This window comes from Manis pentadactyla, chromosome 9 (genome assembly GCF_030020395.1).
Source record: "Manis pentadactyla isolate mManPen7 chromosome 9, mManPen7.hap1, whole genome shotgun sequence".
In the NCBI taxonomy this organism is placed as follows: domain Eukaryota; kingdom Metazoa; phylum Chordata; class Mammalia; order Pholidota; family Manidae; genus Manis; species Manis pentadactyla.
In genome coordinates this window covers 16058725-16082872 of record NC_080027.1, presented here as the reverse complement: position 1 = coordinate 16082872, position 24148 = coordinate 16058725, and the positions used below count along the sequence as shown (strand labels likewise).

Here is a 24148-nt window from a genome sequence, read left to right as displayed (position 1 = left end):
TGTATATGGATAAAGTGCCCAGATCTGAATGCCAGAGCCTCTTCTTGGTGTCCTCAGTCCCAATGGGAAAGGGCCAGGGTGACGTGGCTTAGCAGTAACAGGACAAAAATAGCCCTTGGGGATTTTCATCAATAGTAAAATCAGGATGAGTCAACATTATTTGAGGCCAGATCCTCCTAGGCCACAGGGTAACAGTGATTGTCCAGCTGATGAGATTAGAGTGATTTCATTTTCTTCTCCAAAGTTCCTCTAATGTGGTTCTAAGGCTTTGACTGTTACACAAAGGTCAAATTTGGTATCAGGGGGTATGGCTGATCAGGCTCTGCATGAAGCCCTGGGTTCAGTGGGCACCACACTTAAACATTCAATGGGGAGCAATCAGTATGGGGAAGCCCGGCCCTGCTGTCAGATCCCCACCAGGCTGCCTTTCATGCCTCTAGCAATGCTTCGGGGAAGAACGAGGATATTCAAGAGCTGGATTTCAGCTCTGAGCACCGCGGCCCTTCCATGGAATCAGCAGTTTTCTAAGTGAGATCTGTGGATCCTTGTGGGTCCCTGAGACCCTTTCAGGGATCTACAAGGTCAAATTATTATTTTCATAATAATATGAAGACACAATTTGCCTGGTACAAAAGCAATGATGGCATGTAAAACTGCCTGTACCTTAGCATGACTGAAAGCATTAAATTGTGCTGGTAGCCAATGCATTCTTTACACCTAAGCATTCAGAATTAAAAAAAGAAAAAAAAATTTTCTGGTTTTATCTAAAAATGTCCTCAGTGAAGCAGTTAAAATTATTAATACTATTACATCACAATCTTTGCATGCACCACTTTTTTATATTCCATGTGGCAAAATGACACGTATACATAAAGCACCTCTGGGAACACCACAGTACAATGGCTGCCTCCGGGAAGAACACGTGTGCTACTGTCTGATTTGGCAGCTGAATTAGCTGGGTTTGTTTGTTTTCATGGAATACCATCTTCACTTGAAACTATGGTTAATCAGGCTGGAGGACCTGGCAGACAGGTGTCTGAAACTGAATGAAGTGAGCCTGTCCCTTCAAAGAAAACAACTGACAGTAATTGTTGCCAGTGACGATGGCCCTGGAGTTTTTAAGTGAAAATTTGAATTGTAGGATATTTCTTTCTATCTGCCGCCATGATCTTGACAGCTTCCCAATACTTAAAGTGTCCTTATAAGAGATGATGTTAATGAATATGGTGTTTTGATCTCATATAATGAAATATGTTAACATTTGGAAGACCTGCTAAACTCCGCAAACCAGTGTGTCCCAGAATGACCAGTACATGGGATTACAAAACCATGCATGGACAAAAGACGCATTGAAATGGCAAGACAGAGCAATGGATTTTCATTTAACAGCGTATTAAAGTTCACTGATAAGATTTCAGATCCCATATGGCAATTAGCCTTTAGAAACCATCGCTTGTCAGAGAAGTAGCAAAGAATATCTGAAATTATCTAAAAAGGCTATAAAAATACTCCTCTGGTTTCCAGTTGCGTATCATGAGGCCAGATTTCTTTTTCTGTGTACTTCAACCAAGACAATATATCTCAGCAGACTGAATGAAGGCAAAGCAGATACGAGATTCCAAGTGTCTTCTATAAAGCCAGGCATTAAAGAAATTTGCAAACATGTGAACAATGTTAACATATTTTATGTAAAATATGTAATAATTTTTTTACAATAATTTTTTGTTTGGAATATATAGTAATTTTTCATAAAAAGTATTATTTATGTTTACTGTAATAATTTTTTAATGAATTTTTAAATGAATTAAAGAACTATTTAAAATTTCTCAGCTTAATTTCTAAGTATCAATACATACAATCTGTATAAACAAGAGATCTTTGGGTTCTTGAACATTTTTAAGAATGTAAGGGAGTTTTGAGACCAAAAAAGTTGAGAACTGCTGCCCTCTGTCTGCTAAAATGTAGGAGATAAGCCCCATAAAGGTATAAGTGGCTGCCACATTGGGGAAAATTTCAGAGATCCAGAGACCTGGGCATCCAGGGGTAAAGAGCAAGGTTTTGCACCTTGCATCCCCTACCACCAAGAATAGGGCCCAGTACGTGCTGGGGCTCTTTGGCATTTGGAGCATATATCATCCTTGGGAATTCTGTCCTGACTCATTTATCATGTGACTTGGGGGGCTGCCAATTCTAAGTGGGACCCAGAGCAAGAGAAGGCTCTGCAGAAAGTCCAGGAAACGGTGCCACCCTGGCCATACTACAGTCCAACCATGCCAGAGAAGCCAGGGTGAGGACGCTGAGGGGAGTCTCTGGAAGGCTGTAACAGGGGAGAATTTGCAGCACAAACCTCTAGGGTCCTGGAGCAAAGCCATGACTCCTGCAACAGAGAACCACTTGTCACTTGAAAATCATCTCCTGCTGTGCCACTGGGCCTAAGACCTGTGTCTGATGATAGGTCACCAGTGACTGGGTGACCTGAGGGCCCATCAGGAGCTGGCTATTAGCATACACGCCAGGTTGTAAGATTTAGGGAGCAGACAGCAGTGGTTCACCGCCCAGACAGATGGCCCCAGAAGATGCAGGGAAGTTGCATGAACAGACAGCCCTGACCCCTGTTGCATCCATGCTTCTCCTCAGCTCATGCCTCTGGCCTCCAGAGAGCTGCCCTTGACAGAGGAAGCAAACCTCAGGCCTGGTTCACAAATGCAATAGCACCACAGGTTGTCACTAACTAAAAATGAACAGAAGATGCATCACAGACTCCCTCAGCGGTGGCCCTAAAGGCCAAGATAAAGATAAACCCTCCAGTGGGCAGAGATGTGAGGAGGTCATCCACAGTGGAGGGAGGGAGGAGTGGCAAGGGGTGGATGAGAGTGGCAAGGCTCACAGACTCCTGGGCAGGAGCCTGGGCGGGGCAGGATTGGACAATCAGACAAGGGCATCTGGGATGAAGGTGGTTCTGCGGAAGTGGGCACAAGGCAAGCGGTTCTTCAGGTCTTTATGTTACTACTCAGTGGAGCAAGTGGGCACAGGGGGGCTGCCAGCAATCAAGCAGGCATGACACCTTTTCCTGTGGGTGGCAGCCAGCTTCTCTCCTTTGGCCACCCAGTGCTGGGGCGGTGGGGGGTGGGAATGGAGGCTACACACGGCTCTGAGACCCATTTCCTAAGTCTGAGCTGGAGCGCTGTTTGCATGTTGTGTAGCCGGTTCATTGCATCCTTTCACTGACTTGCCTTCTTCTCCTATTTCACTTGTTCCTCTCTTCCCTGGGATCACATTCCCAAATAACCTATTCACCAGCAGGGTTCTACTGAGTAAGTATAAGATACTACCCTACGCAAAATCAGAATCACACTCCCTCTTGGGCATTCCTCACTCCCTTACTCAGCCTTTGATTTCTTTCCTCAGTACAAATTACTTACTTGTTATGTCTGCTGTTTATTACGTGATGTTCCCACTAAAATGTGAGCTCTGTAAGATCAGGAACATCTGTCTGTTTTGTTCAGTGCTGTGTCCCCATGCCTAGAATACTTGATTAACTTGTGTTAAGTGAGTAGCTGATTAGAGCTAATGTATGTAAACATTCAGGGGCTGAATGGATGTTTAGACTGAGGTAGAACTCCGGAGCTCAGCAAAGACAAGGGCTGACTGCGGCTGGTTTGGGCTTCGCGGTCAGGAATGAGACCTTTCAGGCCTCAGAGACTGAGAGGTGGGCTTGCCTTGGGCTGGGGGCAGAGCTGGTTCAAAGGTCCATGGAGCCAGAGCCTTTCCCTGTAGAGGTGCTTCAGCCAAAGCCTTTAGGCTTAGACAACTCCCCCCATTGGCCACCCCTCCAAAGAGACTGAGTTGCCTGCAGTTAGGAGCTCAGGGTCTTGTGTCGGGTAGACCTGGGCTCAGAGCCTAGCTCCGCCTCTTCTTTGCTGTGGACTCCTGAGCACACTACCTCCCTAACTTCACCTTCCTCATCTGCAAGTACAGAACCCACTTAGTTGGGTGACTGTGAACTGGGGGACCCCATGTGAAGTGTTGGCACAATAGGATCATGAGGTTCCCCTGGGCCACATGGAGATGTAGCAACAGGGCCTCCCTTCCTTCTGGTCCAAGAGCCAGGCTCCCCTCAGTGACGTTGCACACTCCACTTTGGTGGGCCCAGATCGGGACAGAGATAGAGTCTAGATGAAAAATGCCTGGGCTTTCCACAGGATGGGGGAGCCCTAGGTGTCCTTGCAAATCCAGTTCAAAAGGTCTTGGCTCTAAGAGTTTCTTTTTCTTAAAGATGAGCTCATTCATTTGGGCACTGAGATGGGTATATCTTGCAGCTTCCTGTTCAGAGCTTCATGTCCATGAAAACTGGGCTGCCAGAGGTGGGTCACATCAGTTCCCGGGGATGCTCCCACCATGCTATCCTGCCTCAACTCACCCTGTAGCCCCTGCCAGGAGCACCTTCCTGCTACCCTACACCTGCCTGCACCTACTGAAACCTACCCATCTTTCTGTTTGTCCCGCTGTCTGATTTCCTTTCCTTTCCTGCCATTTTTTGGCTTTATCAGGCTCTCCCCTCATCCCATTTGTTGTTCTACTGGTTTCACAGGCACATTTAATTTTTTTTATTAAGGTAACATGGATAAATACTCTTATGAAGGTTTCCCATGAAAAACACTGTGGTTTCTACATTCACCCATATTATCAAGCCCCCCTCATACCCCATTGAAGTCACTGTCCATCAGTGTAATAAGATGCCACAGAGTCGCGACTTGTCTTCTCTGTGCTACATGTCTTCCCTGTGACCCATACACACACCATGTGTACCAACATAATACCCCTCAATCCCCTTCTCCCTCCCTCCCCACCCGCCCTTCCCCACCCCTCCCCTTTGGTAACCGCTAGTTCCTTCTTGGGGTCTGTGAGTCTGCTGCTGTTTTGTTCCTTCAGTTTTGCTTCGTTGTTATACTCCAGAAATGAGGGAAATCATTTGGTATTTGTCTTTCTCCACCTGGCTTATTTCACTGAGCATAACACCCTCTACCTCCATCCATGTTATTGCAAATGGCAGGATTTGCTTTCTTCTCATGGCTGAATATTATTTCATTGTGTATATCATGCACATTTAATTTAACAAAGTCAAAAACTAGTCAATATGATGTGCTCCTGACAAACAGTAGACCTTTCTAACTCTGATCCCTCCTTATTAATTCATTATTATTTTATCTTGCTTTTTTTCTAACCCCACAATTACACATTATTATACTTTTTGTATACCACCAGTGCTTATTTAAATTATGTTCATATCTACATACTTTGTTGACCATCCCTACTTGAATCTTATTTTTTCCTTCTGGGATTATTTTCCTTGTTCCTGAAGAACATCCTTTAAAATTTCCTTAAGGGATGGTCTATTAGTTGTAAATTTTTATCTGAAAATGTATCTGCTCAACCCCTTTTTTTGAGTTTGCAGCAAAATTATTCTATGTTATTCAGGGATAATTGACACACAATATTACATTAGTTTCAGGTGCACAACATAGTGACTCTGTATTTGTATACATGTGAAATGATCACCTCAACAAGTCAAGTCACCATCCTTCACCATAAAAAGCTACAAAAAACTTTTTTTTTTCTTGTTATGAGAACTTTCAAGATTAACTCTCCTGGCACCCTTCCAGTGTACACTACAATGCCACTGTCACAGTCACCAGGCTGCGCACCACATCCCCAGGACTATATATTTCACAACTGGAAATCTGTACCTCCCAACCCCCTTCACCCATTTCACCGAACCCCATCCCTCTTCCTCTCTGGCAACCACCACTGTTCTCTCTATCCATGAGTTGTGTTTTATTTCATTTTGTTTGTTTTGCATTTTAGACTCCACATATAAGTGAGGTCACACTATTGTCTGTCTCTGTCTGACTTATTTCACTTAGCATAATGCCCTTGAGGTCATTCATGTCATGAATGGCAGGATTTCATTCTTTTTGATGGCTGAATAGTATTCCATTATATGCATAATCTATAATGGTTTTATATATATATATAATCACATCTTCTTTATCCATTCACCCATCAGTGGACACTTAGGTTGTTTCCATGTCTTGGCTATTGCAAATAAGGCTGCAATGAACATGGGGGTGCAGATATCTTTCTGAATTAGTGTTTTTGTTTTCTTTGGCTAAGAACCTAGGAGTGGAATTACTGGATCATATGGTATTTCTACTTTTAATTTTTGAGGAACCCCCATACTGTTTTCCATCATGGCTGCAACAATTTACATTCCCACCAACAACACATGAGGGCTCGCGTTTCTCCACATCCTCACCAACACTTGTCTCTTATCTTTTTGATAACAGCCATTCTAACAGATGTGATATCTCATTGTGTTTTGATCTGCATTTCCCTGATGATTAGTGATGTGGAACATCTTTTCATCAGTCTTTGGCCATTGTATGTCTTCTCAGGAAATGTTGGTTCAGATCCTTGGCCCATATTAACAGTTAGATTGTTTGCTTTTTTGCTATTGATAAAAGGATGGTATGAGTCCATTATATGTTTTAGATATTAATCCTTTATCACATATGATTTTGCAAATATATTCCCCCATTCATTAGGTCATTCAACCTCACTCTTGAAATATACTCAAATTTGAGTTATTTCCTCTTAGCACTGTGAGATGTTATTCCATTGTCTTCTGGCCTCAATTGCTGATATTAGAAAGTCAGCTGTAAGTCTAACTGCAAGTCTGTCATTCATCCATCTACTCTCTACTGATTAGCAGTTTTATTCCCATAAGTGGTGTAGATTTATGTATTTATTACTTTGTGTGTGTCTGAAGACATTTTTATTCCTTTGTATTATTTCTTTTTTCCCCCAGTTTTATGGAGAGGGATTTCTTTTAATTTGTCATGTGTAGGTTGGGGGAGCTTCCAGGATCTGAGTTGTATGTTTTTCAACAGTTCTGGAAGATTTCCACTTCCTTCTGGAACTCTAATTATGTCCTCGTTCCACCCTCTGTGTCTCTTAGTCTCTGTTTCGTGTTTCCATTTCCACACTGTCTTTGTGCTACAATCTGGGTAAATTCAGATCCTGCTCTGTCAATCTGCTGTTTAATCTGTCCATTAGATTGCTAGTTTTGAAGTATATTTTTCATTCATAGAAGTACTAATTTATTTTCCCCAGCTCTTCCTGGTCATTTAAAACAGCATTCAAAAATCACTTGAGCTAATTTCTTATAATAAATCTCATATACACACACACACTAATATGTATATTCTATCAGTTCTGTTTCCCTGGAGAATGCTAATACACTTGTATCCTGTGTTTTATGATTTTTTTTTTTTTTTTGCATGTGAGCTCATGTTTCTGGGAACTTTTCTGTGGGAATTCTCTGAAGCCTGAGTTTAAGGTGATTTACTCCAGAGAAAATTTTCACATTTGTACCTGTTCAGTGCCTAGGGAACTACATCTACTCTACATTTGAAATTCTCCTGTTACCCTTTGCTCATTTGTTTTCTCTTTGCCACACAGGAATTGTGACGTCCACCTCCACACCCACTGGGAGATGACTTTGTGGTTAGGAACAGCTGGGTTGACAGTCCTTTTTCTTCCATTCAGAGCCAATGCTGAGACAAACAAGTTCTATGTCCGGTCCCATTTGAGAGGTTTTTCTGTCCTAGCTCATCCACTCTGAGTATTGTTCTTCACTCTTTTGCTTTAAGTAGGAGGTTTCTGAGTTTGTTTTTCATTTTGTTCAAGCTCTAGGTTTTATCCCATTAAATGAAGCTCCTGGCCACCTGGCGTCAGCAGTCACCTAAGTGCAACCACTGCTTCTGCTCTCAGTTATCTCTTTGGATTCGTGCTCTCTTGTTATTTTTGGCCTCCTATAATTACCTTTAATTTTCTGCCACCTCTGCTATGAGTTTTTTTTAAGCAACAGAGATTTTTTTATTTTGGTATCATTAATATACAATCACATGAGCAACATTGTGGTTACTAGATTCCCCCCATTATCAAGTCCCCACCACATACCCCATTACAGTCACTGTCCATCAGTGTAGTAAGATGCTGTAGAGTTATTGTCTTCTCTGTGCTATACTGCCTTCTCCATGCCCCCCCCACATTATGTGTGCTAATCATAATGCCTCTTATTCCCCTTCTCCCTCCCTTCCTACCCACCCTCCCCAGTCCCTTTCCCTTTGGCAACTGTTAGTCCATTTTGGGTTCTGTGATTCTGCTGCTGTTTTGTTCCTTCAGTTTTTGCTTTGTTCTTATGCTCCACAGATTAGTGAAATCATTTGGTACTTGTTTTTCTCTGCCTGGCTTATTTCACTGAGCATAATGCCCTCTAGCTCCACCCATGTTGTTGCAAATGGTAGGATTTGTTTCTTTCTTATGGCCGAATAACATTCCATTGTGCATATGTACCACAACTTCTTTATCCATTCATCTACTGATGGACACTTAGGTTGCTTCCATTTCTTGCCTATTGTAAATAGTGCTGTAATAGACATAGGGTGCATCTGCTATGCATTTTTTAAGATGCTTAAAAGTATTTCTATCCAGCATTTGTGTGTGCGCACTTCATATCAGGAGCACCTTTCAGTATATGATGTCAACCACGTTGTCAGAAGCCAAAATTTAGCCTTCCTTCCTGGCCCATTCAAACAGGGTTTCCCTTAGGATTATCATTCCCTTAGCTGTTCATTAGCAAGACAGCTCTCACTGTGTTCCCCTCACCGTGGCCTGTGTTTGTTCACTTGTGTTTGTGAACTACATCCTCCTTGAGGACAGGGATGTGGCTCCCCTCCTCACCTTCCACAGAGCCCATGCCAGAGCTCCCAATACCCAAATCTCGTAAATGTCATTTGAACATGGAACTGAATCTGGGAGCTGATGGTGCTCACCAGCTACCTGTGCTACCAGTGACCTTCCACAAGAGGGCAGTCTCAGCTGGTGCCAGAGCCCTTCCCACCCCACAGGGTAGGGCAGGGCTCATGGTGGGAGGGGCCTCACTCCCTGTGGCTCCAAAACCTGCAACATCAAGTGCCCCTGGGGATGGGGACCCGACAGAGAAATCCTCCCATTCCATAGGTGGGGAAATGAAGACAAGGTAGGATGAGGGGTGTGTCCAGAAGGACAGGTGAATCTGATATGGGATCATATGGAGAAGGGCCAAGATGGAACCAGTCTGCTCTGGATTCAGTTTCTCCCAGGGTTCCTCTTGTACAACCAAATTGACTTACCTGTTCCTCTAATCATGCAGCATCTATTCAGCATCCACTGTATACCCCTCAGGGAGTACAGTGGTCACTTAAATGCACTTGGCTCCTGGTTCCTTCCCATGGTGTCCACAGCAGCCCAGCCGAACAGCTCCCGCCTCTGCCCGATGGCTCCTGCCACCCCTCTGGCCCAGTGGCCTCTGGCCATGGCTGCCTGTTGAAATTCTGATCATCTTTCTTGGGCCAGCTCCCACGTCTGACTCCCACAGAAGAATGACGCCCAAGCCCAGTCCTCGGAGGTAAGGGGGCACTGGAGCCTCCTGTAGCATCTCACCGGGGAACCCCCAGTATGTAATGGGGTGGGACAGACCATCTCCCTGGCCCTTCCCGATTTGCCATTCCCTGAGGGGAGTCTGAGGCTCTCCCCTCTCAGAAGGGCAAGACCACCCCTTCCGTCTTCCCAGCCATTACTGCACCTGAAGATAAGGCAAATCTTGGGATTTAACCCCAGGAGAGCCAGATTCTGCGGAATGGGACCAACAGTAGGTCATGCATTCCCTCTGCCCACTGTACTGGTCGAGCATCTACTATGTATCAGATCTCCAGATATGAGGCATGCCTTCCATCTCCCTCTGCCTGAAGAGGCCCTTGGGGGAAGTGTGTGTCCATGTGTCCCATCCATGACTCTCAGGGCTCCACTGCACTTGGTGGGCTCACGGCAGAGGCAGCAGGCTCTCCCCAGCAGCCCCTACACTACCGGCCTGGCTTCCTGGAGACCAAAGCCACAAGCAGAGCAGAGGCGTGAGACACACTCACAGGCTGCGTTTGGTCGCATGCGTGCAGTGCTCTCTCTTGTAGAAAGAACGCTACAAACGGGAGTTGCTGAGTGCAAGAAAGGGGCACGGGATGGCCGCGCCCACCTCCCAGCCCTAGGATGGTGTGTCCCGCTGGAGGGCTTGCGTAGCAGAGATGGTACCAGACATGCGGCTCTTCTTCGTGATCGCTGGAGTGCTGGTGGCAGCCGTCTCAGGTAGCTCCCCTCTCCCACCTCCTGCCACTCGCGGAGGACCTGTCGGCTCCTCCTGGCTCCCTTTCTGGTTGTTTTCTCATGCTCACCTTGCTGGCGCCTTTTAGCCAAGACTGTTCCAGGGAGGCCCCAGCAATGGCACTGGGGCTTGGAGAGGTTACAGAAAGGGGTTAAGGGGCTGGGGCTGGGGCTGAATGGTGCTGAGAGAACTCCTGAGGATGAAATAATGTGGCAGCAGGCATGGTGTCTTGCCAACAAGCTCCCAGGGCTTGGGAACTCCCCCACCCCTATTTTTTGTCAACTCTCAGGAAGGAACTGTCTGCCTTCCAGAGAGCTAGGACCACTGAAATCCTATTCTCCACTCCAAAGCCGAGGTTCTCGACTCGTCATTGGATTCTACTCACCAGCTGTACCACTCACAGCAGAGCATTCCAGAAACACAACTCGGGAGCTGAGGACAGCTGGCTGCTGGTGGCTTAAGCATAACCAGTTGGGGGTAGTTTAGGGCACGAATGAATGGAAAGCTTTTGAGGACCCCATCCCGACCTTCCCCTGGGTGCCAAGGGGAAGCAGCCTGGCTGAGGCCTCGGGTGGCCAGAAGGTTTGGGGATCGGGCTGTGCTCCTCAGAGGCCTGTGGCTCCTGCTGAGCGTGGGGTCCAAGCTGGCAGGAGCAGGCTGGGGCCCAGACATGCAAGAGACCCTGATGCTAGTGGGCGCTTACGTCTGGGGGATGAGGAGACTGTGTGGAAACAGAATTCTGAGCGGGGGTTGTGGGCTTCTGGCGGTGGAGACGTCAGCTGCTTTCGGTTTGCTGTGAGGGAGGCCCAGAAGGGCCCCATCAGGAGGGGGGTCTGAGCCGACAAGGAGGTCAGGAGGGGAACCCAAGACAATGAGGAGGACCAGGAGCATGGAGGGAACATGGGGCTTGGGGTGGGGGTCAGCTCTTCGCTTGCTCCATCTAGAGGCATGTGCTTTGAACCTCTAGCACTTAATCCTGACCTCGCACTGGTCACAGGGAGGCCATTTCGCTCCGGGAACAGGAATGGGTGTGCCTTCAGCCCCATGTGGGTCAGCCTGGCCTCTCTTGCTCTGCTAGGAGCACCTGGAGCTTCTGTCCCTGAGCTGACACGGACGGTCCGAGTGGGCCTCTCCCTCTCCGTCTCCCTTGCTACCACCTTCTGCTTCTGTTCTTTCCCACAAGGCGCAAACACTGGCCTTGGCTCAGAATGAAGTCAGCTCTGAAAGGTCTGCTGGCCAGGCCCTGGGGCCCGGGAACTAGCCTTGAATGGTGCCTGAAGGACGTGGGAACCCAGGGCCTGCGTTGAGCTCAGAAGGGCCGCATTCAGTCCTTGCCCACCCCCACCCCACCCCCCGATACCCCTGCCCGGCCCACTCTACTCCTGGTACAGTAATTTACTTCCTGTTTTTAAAACTGCATTTATATTCAGTTGACTCACTTGTTACTAATACAAGTTTAATTTTGAAAGGAAACTTGATGTCACTATTGTAAGTGGAAAACTGACACCATTGCCATAAATAAAAGGTAAAGGTAAGAGTAAAAATAAATGGTGGTGAAAACCGATTTCTATTACACACTAGCAAGAAGTTAAAGCAAGGCCCTTGAGCCTGGAGCCTTCGCCTGCGCCCTCTTCTAAAGGGGACAGGTGGCGGGTAAGGAAGACACCCTGGGTCCAAATTGTTATTTTCTTCCTGACTTTTCAGGGGGACTAATAGCACTTGGAGAAGCAAGGGGATAGTTTACCCCCTATGTGATTCAATGGCTCCCTTGCCCTCACCAGGGTCCCCAGTGGTATATGTCCTACTGCTGAGAAATATGACCTGGCAGGGAGGCTATTCCAGGCAGGAGTGTGAGCCAAAGCCAGGCGTGGGGTAGGAGGACGCAGAGGGAGCCCCCGGGTGCGGCCAGGGCGAGCTGACGGTGGGGAGGCTGCCCCAGAGTGGTTCTTCCCTGCCGCCCTGGCCCAGCAGGCCCGAACCCAGCAGAGCCTCAGTCTGGGAGGGCGGGGTGGACCCAGGTCTCCCTGTGGGGCTCTCCTTGGCCAAGTCAGTGTGTTGGGCAGACCAGGCTGGAGAAAGCTTAGGGCCTCCAAGGAGAAAAAGAAAAGGAAAGAAAGAAAAACAATGGAGAAGGAGGACGTGCAGCTGGGAAGAAAACGGGGCCCACGAGGACAGTCAGGGGCCCTCTCTCCAAGGCTGCGTGCAGCCCAGGTGAGGCTATCCAGCTTTGCCCTGGGACCTCGGGTGGCGAGTCTGGGCCTCCTGGGCCCTGGCAGGCCTGCGCATGGCTCCGTGGTGCTCTGTCAGGCTTCCCCTCTCCCGCTGCCCTTGGAGCCCCAGGTCTAGTCCCATCCCAGGCCTCACACAGCTGTTTCTCTGGCCAGGCTGGCCTGGCTTCTCGACTATCCCCCGTCAGGCCTTGCTTTGAGCTGTTGAGTGACCAGAGCAGGGACCACACTTTCCAGTTCCCTCTGGTGCTCCCTGGTGGCCTGGGTCCAGAACCGATTTCTCCACCCACCCTCCAGTTCTGTGCCTCAGTTTCCTGATCAGCCAACTGGGGATGATGAGGCAGAATGAACTGAAAGCCCCTGACTGGAGAAGAAGGGGTAGGGCTAGGGGGTGGGGGGGCATTGCCAGGGTCCTGCATCTACCTCACTGTGTGCTCCTCCTCCATCTGGACCTGTGTCCTATCAGCGGAATGGGGTGCTTTGGGCAGACAATCCCTAAGGATTTTGTCAGATCTGATACTCTTTGTGCAACATAGTAACAAAGTACCAGGCCTTTCCCACCAGGGCAGTGCTGAGGTTGGTGACTCTAATTCCTTCTGGACTGTGGTTACTGAGGTCTTGAAAGGCTACTGTTGTGTACTGAAAAGACTACTTACGGCTACTTAAAAAAATATTTTCTTGAATTAATACATTTTTTTAAATCTATTTTTTCCTTAACCTTTACATTTAATCTGCAAACTTCATTTTATTTATAAGGCCAGTAATTTTTTTTATTAAGGTATCACTGATATACTCTCTTATGAAGGTTTCACATGAAAAACACTGTGGTTACTACATTCACCCATATTATCAAGTCCCCCCCATACCCCATTGAAGTCATTGTCCATCAGTGTAGTAAGATGTCACAGTCACTACTTGTCTTCTCTGTGCTACAGGGTCTTCCCTGTGACCCCTACACATACCATGTGTACCAATCATAATACCTCTCAATCCCCTTCTCTTTGGCAACCGCTAGTCCCTTCTTGGAGTCTGTGAGTCTGCTGCTGTTTCATTTCTTCAGCTTTGCAAGGCCAGTAATTTTTTAACAATGACTGCCAAGGGGTCTTTGATAAATATTTTATTAAATCAGGTTGAACAGAGTAAGCTTCCTTAGATAATAAATGCCCCTTACAAATGTAGAGAATTAAATTCCCTTAGATTTGTGATGTCCGGTCTGGTAGCCACAGGACTGTGCATGTGAAATGTGGTGGTCCAAATTGAGATGTGTTGGAAACGTAAAATACACAGCAGAGTTTGAAGAAGTGTTCAAAAGAGAATTTAAAATATCTTGTTAATAACTTTTATATGAATTACATGATGAAATGATAACATTTGGGATATGTTGGGTTAAAGAAATTTTATTACTATAAGTTTACCTATTCCTTTTCCCTTTTTAAAAAAAGTGGCTACAAGAAAATTTAAAATGACATATGTAGCTCATATTATATTCATACTGGTAGCACTGCCTCAGATATTCTAAACTGCATTTACAAATTTAACATATTTGACTGTCTTATATATGCTTTAAATACTTCTAAGAAACAAGACCTTCCCAAGGATTTCAAAGAATGGCCTATAGACCTAAAAACCTAATTTATAAACCATGGGAATATTAAATTCTCTTAAATATTCTAATAATGTTTGTGGACACTGCCAGACCCTCTTAAATTTTCAACCTGAATTTCAACTAAAGTCAATTACTAGATTACAAGCAAGAAATTCTAGCGGCCAAATGTTCTTCAACATCCCAAGTACAGGACAACTCACAGACATTGACCCATCTTAAACTTAACACAAATGTACAAATATTATAGGGATTTGTTTATCTCCTCATCTCGGTTTTTAAAATTCTTCCTGGGCTGAAAAGCCCCTTCTCCAGGAGAAGGCATTGTACCACTGCATGGACCTTGGGTCATCGAGCAGGTTGGAGTTTCCGTCTCAGTGGACTGAGATGAGGTCAGCTTTTTTGTTGTTTTGCCAAAATATAAGACATGATTCTCGTGTACTGCTGACAGCCGTAAGTGCCCATGTTGACAGTCTGTGCCCTCCAGCAGGGCTGGGCCCTAGACCCATGACCTCTGGATCTGAGTTATACAACTCACTCCTCTGTCTCCACCAACCCAGGGCTTTGATTGGATTAAACAAATGTGTTTACTGTTCTATTTTTTTTCCTCACTCTTCCTGCCTGGCAAGACTACAGCTTATAGCATAAAAATAACAGATGACAGGCATCTGCATATTTCTCCTGCTTAGCCTGACTCTCTGGTCACTGGTCAGTGACTTGTGGGGGTAGTTAGCATGGCTGTCACCATCGCAACGAGGGACCAGGCAGCTCCAGGGGCGTTGGGGCCCGCACATTTGGCCAGATGTAGATGATTACGAGGGATCCAGAATGAGCGAGAAACGCTGACCTTCAGTCAGTCTGTGGTACGTCCTCAGTCCCTCGGGCCTACTCTGAGCCAGCCTCCCTTCCTGGTAGAAAAGCTCAGGAATTAAATTGGGTCCCAGCTGTCAAATTATGAGTCTGAAAAATAAGCCTTCTCCTTGGGACAAGGAGAAATAAGCAGGTGACCCCCTCTGAGGCTTCAGGACAGGGGCTTGGAGGGCAAGACCATTTGGGTATAGAGCCCACCCCCTCCCTCCCTGGACCACACCCATGAAACCACCAGCTCGTACATACCCACGCCGGATTCCCGGCCTGCACTGAGCAGACCCTGATGGGCCTGGACATCTCCCTCCTGGTCACGGAGTCTCAGACCCACTTTCCCACCCTCAGCACTGGGCCAGGGCGAGGTGAGCTGCCCAAAACAGTTCCCTGGGCTTCCCAAACTGCCTCTTCCCAGTGTTTACTAAAGCTGTCATCTACCTGACAATTCACCTCATACCATGAATTGATGTTTCAACATGTAAATACATTTATTTTTAGAAAAAGACCTTTATATTGCTCCCTTAAGGATAAAGCCTTTGTAACTCACTTTAATGGTAATGATGGTGAAAATGAAAATTGGGAGCAAAGTGATGTTATTAAATTCCAGCCAGGTGTGTTGCTGTTTTCTCTGTGCTCAACTGGGAGGGTTTGTAAGTGTCAGAGAGGCAGTAAGAGCTGGACCCGGGGAGATTTTCTCCTCTAAGGAATCAGAAAGGCTGAAAGAGAAATGAAGGGGCCTAACGCCTTTCATGTCATTTTGCAGGATTCAGTGTCATGTCGGTGACCACCTCGGTCATTTCTTCTATCTTTGGGGTTTTGCCCCACACTTTGGAAATGCTGATCTAGAGAAAGGACAGTGGTGTAGGGCAATCTGTCCCCTTATAAGACATTTAGATAATAAATGCTCCTTACAAGTTAGAGAATTAAATTCCCTTAGGTTTGTGATGTCCGGTCCAGTAGCCACTGTACTGTGCGTGTGAAATGTGGTAGTCCAAATCGAGATGTGCTGGAAATGTAAAATACACAGCAGTTTGAAGATGTGTTCAAAAGAAGAATGTAAAATTTCTTGTGAATGACTTTTATATGAATTACATGTTGAAACGATAATATTTCAGGGAACACCCTGAATGTCAGGGCCCCAGATCCAGCTGTCCCAGGCACCCTGGATTTTGCTGGTGAGCCTTGACGTTGGGGATGGTGCCCACACTCACGTGCCCCGCTGCAGCATGGGAGGAGGGGCCCTGAGGAAGGGTGAGGTGGGCAGGGGTTTGGCAGATTTGTTCTGGTTCTAGCTTACTCTTGCAAGTTCTCTCCTTTCTCTGGCCCTATTTACCTCCCTGGAAAAATGGGCAAATTGAACACTAAAGACCTAGCCTAAAAATCCTTGTACTCTATGTCTGTTCTTTGAGACTCTACTGGTTTGTTGAGCAAGGCAGTGGAGATCCAACTGGGAGAAACCCTAGGACCGGCACAACATGACAACTTCAGCTGGTGTCCTGCCGTGTAGAATCACGGACCCCCACGTCAGGAGGACTTGGGTTGCCCATCCCAGCTGTGTGTGGCCCATTTCTTAGTTTCTCTGTGCCTGCATGCTATAAATTAAAACGCCCAGCTCACCAAGGTTTTGCTAATTTAGATACTGCATCTGAAATGAAAGTGAATTTAGAAAATGCATCTGAAATTGGCCAAACAGAGTGCTCAAAGATGCTAGCCTGTAAATGCTGCACAGCAAGGACAAAGCTCTCGTACATGTGAACACAGGATTTGGCGGTTAACTTAATGCTGTTTGCACAATGAACTCGTTTGCCCACATGATAACCCCATTCTATAGATGAGGAAACCCAGCTTTAGCAAGGCTGAGAGACTTGTTCAAAGTCTGTAGGTATAATGCTCAGACAACTGGGAAAAGTGGCAGGGCTTGTCTCCCGGCTGGCTGCCCTCGGAATCCATGCAAATATGAGGCAGGTATCTCCACCAGATGCTGCACCCCAGGGCTTGCAGCCTCACTACTGAGTCCAGGGACAGCCCTGAGGGGCCTCTGAGGTCTGGGGTCATAGCTGCTTCCCTCACGGAGTTAGCCCTGCAGATAGATGCCTGCCCACAGGGGTCAGAAATGAACAAAGGCGAAGTTAAAGTGGTGCAGAAGCCAAGAGTAAGCTTGCCCAGTGGAAGGCTCCATCTAGTCACATTTATTTAGCACCTGCTGTGTGCCAGGCCCTGTGCTGGCACGAGATATGTGCTGTGAAGGTTTGCCCCTGAACACTGTCAGTGTTGTGAGGAAGGTGGCAAAATGCACAGGGTCAGCCTGGGATAGGTGTGACAGGGGTGCAATCTATGACAGCTATAACCCATCCACTCACTGTAAGGGACTTACAGTCTCTGATCATCAGCTATGTTTATCCTGTCCTCCCCAGACATTGGCGCAATCACCCCTTTTTATAAGTGAGGAAACTGAGGCTCAGAAAGTTATGTATGTTGTCCCAGGCTGGTGAATGATGCTGAGTTTAGTCCACGTCTGCAGATCTCCAAAACCCACATTCTCCATCACGGGCCTGCACTGCCTCGGGAGCTGGGAGTCCGAGGAGGCAGCGCTCGAGCCTCCCGGAGATGTGGGGCTTCCCAGAGAGGGGACGCCGCTGTCTCGGGGGCTGGACAGGGGGAACAAGAAGGCTTTCACATACAGGGAGGGATGGCAAAAGTATCCCAGACACAAAGATAGTTTTTTTAAATGCGTGCATGCAGAAACTGGTGAGGTCTGAGTTTAGTGTATAGTGAGTTGTGCTGATATCAACTTCCTGGTCTTGCTAATTTAGTTAGTTACATAATATGTCACCACTGGGGGAAGCTGGGTGACGGGTACATGGAACTTCTCTGTGCTATTTTTGCAACTTCTTGGGAGTCTACGATTTGGGTCTATAATGTCAAGATGATAGGAAGGAAAAAGAGCACTTTAGGCAGAAGGATCCATTTGGGCAGAAGCCTGGTGGTGAGACAGGCAAGGTGAAAGCCCGGGAGGGGCTGTCTGCGGGGAGTCACGGACCAGTCAGCCCTGCTGGGCCTACTGGGCACGTTGGGTGGGTGGGGCCACAGGTCCCGGAAGAGCTGAGATCCAGGCCCTGTTCTTTGCCCTGACTCATCCTCATGAAAATGCAAGCGCAGTGACTGGCCCTCAGACGGTGCATACACAGTCACAAAGATAATGGTCTCCTTCGCAGCACTTTGTAAATTCACAAATCTGCTTTCTCTTCTCATTGCAGCCCTAGGAAGTTTAAGTTACTAAATCCACTTTGCTGATTAAGTGACTGAGGCCAAGAGAGATCAAGTGACTTTTCCTAGATCACAGTGCTAACAGATGAACAGCTAGTAGATGTTTAGCTTGACATTAGGACCCTAAATCCATGCTCTACCCCAGCCCTGGGAAAATGGGTAGGGTTTGGGTGACAGACCCCATCTACCTCAAGATGTCTGCAGGAAAGTTGCCCTGTTCTCTGGGGACTCACCCACCATCAGTTGGGTTGTCATGGAACCTGGATGGAAAAAACCTTGAAGGTAGTTGTGGGTCAGAAGCCACTTCCTGGCCAAGTAGCCGCTCTGAGCCTCAGTTTCCCCAGCTACCTCCCGAGCCCAGGGCCAGCATGAGGCTCCATTAGTGATGGCTCTGGAGTGCTTGGGGAAACAAAGGGCTCCATGGCCTCAACTGCTCCTGAGCCCGAGGCTGGGGCAGGAGCCTGTGGGACGGCAGAGGGAAGCCCCCATTTCCACCCCCCGTTTTGTAGACTCCTGCCTGCCTTCTGCCTGAACTGGCAGCTGGGGGAGCCTCCAAGAGGCCAGCCTGGCAGCGAGGCTGGGCTGAGGGGCTCAGGAGGAAGCTGTGGGGCCCCTGGGAGATGCTGGACTCAGGTCCCCTAATGACAGAATAATTCCCTGCTTTCTCCTGCAACTGGGTGGGGGGTGCCCCCAGGTCTCCACTGTGTTTTGAGGGTGGCAGGGCACATTAGAAGCTCTAGTCTCTAAGTTTCTGGGTTTCCCCTGACCCTGAGCTGGGCTGGGCTCTCCGAGCAGTGCCGACAGATGCCCAGGAAGGCTGTGCATGGGGCTGGGGGCCAGGACCGAGTGGGTACACAGGCTGTGTGTATAAGGAGATGCCTCAGAGCTGGGAGCTTCCCCAGTTGTCTTGGGGTCCCATCTGAGCACCCCACTTCCAATCTGGAAGTCATATACTGAGTCCAGGGAGGACACAAAGGTGAAGTCACTGTGTCCCCATGGCTATGCACAGAGCCAGCCAAACACAACTCTGTCCATTTCACCAAAGCACAAACTGGTACTCAGAGAGCTCGAGCCACACAGCTGGTTACGGACAGAGTCGGGCGGGACCAGAGTGACTTTTTGCATGCCAGCCCCACCGACTGTCTCTTTCCACATGGGGCTTGGGGAAAGGATTTTCTGTACACGTCAGTATCATTTTTTGCTGGGTGTTCACCTCTCCCAGCTGGGGCACCTGGGGGCAAGGCCGGGGAGGAGGTCCATCCTGCTTTGTGAGACTGGCCTTCCTGAGCTAAACACACTGGCCCAATGAACCAGGCTCCTTGGAGAAACGTGCTGCCCTCCCCAGACAGGATTCTAGAAATATCACAACAGTATCTGAGCTAGAAGGAATCTCGGCAAGTCATCGATTCCTGTTAGAGGAGGAAACCAAGGTGCAGGTGCCGGGTGATGCACCCAAGGTTACAGGCCCGAGACACAGGTCTGCAGGCCCTGCCTGGGGCCTCTTCCCACACTGCCCAGATGGCAGGGCGTGGGCCCTGGGCAAGCCAGCTGCATCGCCCCCCAACCTCGATGGGGAGATGGCAGGGAGGGCTGTGGTCCACTGTGATCTGAGGTAGGCACAGGTGACCCTGGTTGGGCTCTGAGATGTCAGCCTGCTGAGGGCAGGAGCTGGCTTCCCTGTGCCACCCCAGTGGCTGCCCGTCCCCAGCCTCTGCCTTCCTTCTGGTGTTTTGTTTTGTTTTTAACATTTTATTTCCACATAATTTCAACCTTACTGAGAAGTTGCAAGTTCCATATGCTCTCCACTCAGATTCCCCAACTGTTAAAATTTTACCACAATTGCTTTAGCATTTTCTCTTTTTTTTTATCTATTACTTTTTCCCTGAACCATTTGAGAGTAGGTTGTAAACACAATTTCCCTTTCTCCTAAATAAGTCAATGTGTTTTTTTAAAGAAATAAAGACATTCTCTTACATAACCACAGTACACTTATCAAAATCAGGTAATTAACACTGATACGATACTATTAGACCATCTATAAACCTTTTCCAGATTTTGCCAATTGTCCCAATAACATCTTTTAGGGCAAAAGAAAATTCCATGTAATGTGCTGCATTTTGTTCTTGTCCTTTTATTTTCCTTTAATCCAGAATAATTTCTCGATTTTCTTTCTCTTTCATGACATTAATCTTTTTGAAGAATACAGGCCGGTTATCTTGCGTCATGCCCCTCATCTGAGTTTGTCCAATGATTCCCCATGGTTATGGTGCCTCTTTGGGCAAGAACGCCACGGAGTGATGGTGTGTCCACCTCCAGGCATCAAATCCAGAGAAGTAGGCACGTGACGTCAGCTTGTCCCATCTTGGTGGGCTGAGTTTGACGGCTTGGCTGAGGTGATGCCTGCTAGGTAAAGTGACTTTTGCTCCTTTGTTATTAATATGTATTTTGTGGGAAGATCCTTTGAGAATAGGTATTTTGTTCCCCCTCTGGTTGAAACATTATTGATAATTTTGGCCTGAATCAGTTATTATGAGGACAGATTCTGCGTGGTGATGTTGCAACTCCATCATCCCTTGTACATGTAGAATTGCCCGCTCAGCTTTCTTGGCTGGCTCAGGGGGTGGGAGCCAGTTGGTTTGGTGCCTTGAAGGCTGGGACTGATGACAGCAAGATGTGAGCCCCTCACATGCAGCCTCTGATGGCCACCATCTTGCCTTGCCTCAGATTTGGAGTCTGGCTCGGCGCCTTTGTGCTGCCAGGGCTGGCTGTCTTTCCACCTGCAGTTTTTTGCCATTTGTTTATTGAGCTTCTATCATGTGTATCATGTGTTGGGCACCGTTTTCAGCCACTGAGTGAATGAGACAAAGCCCCACACTTCAAGGAGCTTATATTCTAATGGAGAAAATAGACAAATGAGTAAATACCCTTGGAAAATAGCATCATATCTCAGAGGAATTGTGCAACAAGGGAAGTAGAACAAAGTAAGGAGCCGGAGAAAGACTGGGATGGGGATCCAGATGAGGCCTCTGAGGGCATCTGAGCAGAGATCTGATTGATGGGAGGAGCTGGGGACGCCTAGATCAGGGAGAAGGACATTCCAGGCAGGAATGCGGGTGACCTACTAGAGGAGATTACAGAGGGCTGGGGAGAGAGGAGGAGAGAGAGGTGGAGAGCTTGGCAGGTGTCAGGGAAGCAGACCATTTAAGGGCGTGGAATTAATCCAAAGGAAATGAGAAATCATGGGCTGTTTTAAGTGTAAAAGGATGTGATCTGACTTGCCTTTACATATATACAATTATTTAACAAATTCTTTTTACGACCAACTCCATTTTTGAGCCTCGGTAAGTTTATTTAAACCTAGCAGTCTTCTATCGCTATCATATATCTCAAACCAATGTTATTTCAATAAATAAAATACATCATTGTATTTTATTTGAATAAATAAATACATTGAATAACAAAATAAAACATTGAAAACAAAAGTGGTGTTAAGTAGCCAAGCTTGAGTCAGCTCCCCCTTGCGAAAAATGTTAGGTGTTAAAGGCCGAGTAGCATCACAAGATTTATAATCCCAAAGACCGGGGAACTGGGAAAGGATGGATCTGCTTACTGTGGCGTTCAGTCCTGCATGATCTCTACCCTTGAACTGCCTGCTTTGGGAAACTGTGTGCTGACAGGTGGAAGGCCCAGGGGACTTTGGGGGGCTGTGTTGTGAGGTTGGGGGAGTTACAGTCTGGCCAGGAACCTCCAGTCAGAAGCAGTGAGAGGCCAGACAGTCCCCCTCCGGCAATCAGACCCCAATTGGCCCTACTCACCCATTTTACCATGGAGAAACTGAGGCCCCCAAAAGGGGCAGGTACTTACCCAAGGTCATAACAACGGCTGGTCCCAGTTCTACCAGCTCTCATTGTCACTCCCACCCTATTCCAGCCAAAAATTCAGACACAATGTAAACATTAGTCATCCTTATTGTAAAAACGTTATAAAACCACATTAAAAGAAGTCTCACCCAGCACCCTCACCCAGCACAGCCACTCACTCTTGAAGGAGGGAGCTTGCAAGTCTCTGGAGCATCCCAGGTGTTCAGCCTCATCAGCGTGAAGGTGGGTGTGCTGATGGCCATGTGCTGGGTTTGGCCGACATTCGTCAGGGTGGCTGTGGAGACGTGGGCATTGGGGGCCAACACCAGCATTTGATTCCAGGCTTCACCACTTCTTCTCTGAGGGAAAATGGGTCTAACCCGAATGCCAGCCCCTCAGATTCTTGCTCTAGGCAGACTCCCAGCCCTCTCTGAAGATCCTAGCGCATTTGTGCGGCCTATCTCGGCTTTAGCCTTGTCAGCATAGCTGCAAGACTCAGTCCCGCAAAGCAATTACGGGTTTACTGGCTGCAGACCCGGAAGTGAAGGAGGGGCACATCCGTCCAACTTGGGGGCTCCCCTCCCCCTCCCGCCCAGAATTCCCCAGAAGCTCCTACGCTCTCCCCGCGCCTGCTCCCTGGAGGCAAGCTTTGTTGCAGGATTTTGTGTGACTCAGTTTCCTAGGGCTACATAACAAAGTACCACAAACTGATGTGTGAACAAACAGCGCATGCGGGTTGTCATCTCAGTTCTGGAAGCTACAAGTTCAAGACCAAGGTGTCCGCAGGATTGGTTCCCCTGAGGCTATGAGGGAGCATTTCTTCTAGGCCTCTCCCCTACCTTCCGGTGGTTTGCTGGCAAACTTTGGTGTTCTTTGGCTTCTGCGCATCACCCGATCTCTGCCTTCAGCTTCATGTGGCATTCCTCCTCTGTACATGCATCTGCACCCAAACGTCCCCTTTTCATGAGGTCACCAGTTCTGTTGGATTAGGGCCCACCTGAATGACCTCATTTTTAACTTGATTACCTCTACAAAGATCTTATCTCCAAATAAGGTCACATCCTGAGGTACTGGGAGCTAGGACTTCAGCATATCTTTATTGGTGGGACACAATTCAATCCATAGCAGTGTGTGTGTGTGTGTGTGTGTGTGTGTTTGAGACTCAGGAGTAGGATTTCTGGGTCATGACTATGGAAATGTTTTCTAAAGTAGTTGTACCAATTTTGCTTGCCCTCAGCAATGTACCAAGTACCTGATGATCCCCATTCTCATCCTCAGGATTATCACACTTCTTAATCTATTGAGTGTGAAATAGTTATCTCCCCACCTCCCCACCCGTTGCCCTGTTTGCATTTCTGTGATCACTGTGGGGCTGAATACTTTTCAGGTCAATGGGTCCTACATGTTTCCCCTTCTGTGAAGGGCCTGCTCTGCTCTCATGCCCATTTTCTCTAGCTTGCCTTTTCCTTGTTGATTTATAGAAGAGATTCTTTTCTGATGAGGGTTTCCTCGAAGGAAAGCAAGGAGAAAGGAAGAGAAAAGGGAAGTTAGGGTAACTCTTCTGGCCTTAAATGTTGAGAACTGATCCACACAGCTGCTCCTTCAGGGGAAGGCCAGAAACCATTTCAGGTCCTCGGTGTCCCTGGAGTCTTGGGGACCAGGTGAAACTTAGGATCTAGAATGTTTTAAAAAGAGACACGGTGCATATTTCGTATGTTATGTAATGTTTCAGAGGGGCCTGATCAGCCACTGGTATGAGTTATCCTAACAGGTCTGCAGCAAAATGTATGATTTCTCACATCACATGGAATAAATAAAGATGATGAACAGCCATGCATCTGTTCAGCTCAGGTCTTGCCACCAGCAGAGCTCTGAAAATACTTCCAGTTTGGAGGTATCTGTGGCTTCAGAGCTGCAGTGAGGGATCGTACAAGAATGTTGCCAGGTATTCCTTGAAACATTTTTGTTGAAATATAGATGATTAAAAACATGATGATGTTGGTTTCAGATGAACAACAAAATGATCCATCAATTGTTTATGGTACCAAAGCCTCACCATGATAAGTGT

General features: G+C 47.4%; 1 protein-coding gene across 5 annotated transcripts in view; it reads left to right on the top strand.

Annotated features, from left to right (window-relative positions):
- Positions 1–10079: 10079 nt before the first annotated feature.
- The window catches only part of CD6 (CD6 molecule), a 38617-nt gene continuing 24548 nt past the window's right edge, over positions 10080–24148 (top strand). For all 5 annotated transcript variants that reach the window (XM_036924626.2, XM_036924606.2, XM_036924597.2 and 2 more), the window contains exon 1: positions 10080–10242. In XM_036924626.2, the coding sequence (XP_036780521.2) occupies positions 10182–10242 (61 nt within the window). In that variant the 5' untranslated portion in view covers positions 10080–10181. The remainder of the gene's footprint in view (positions 10243–24148) is intronic.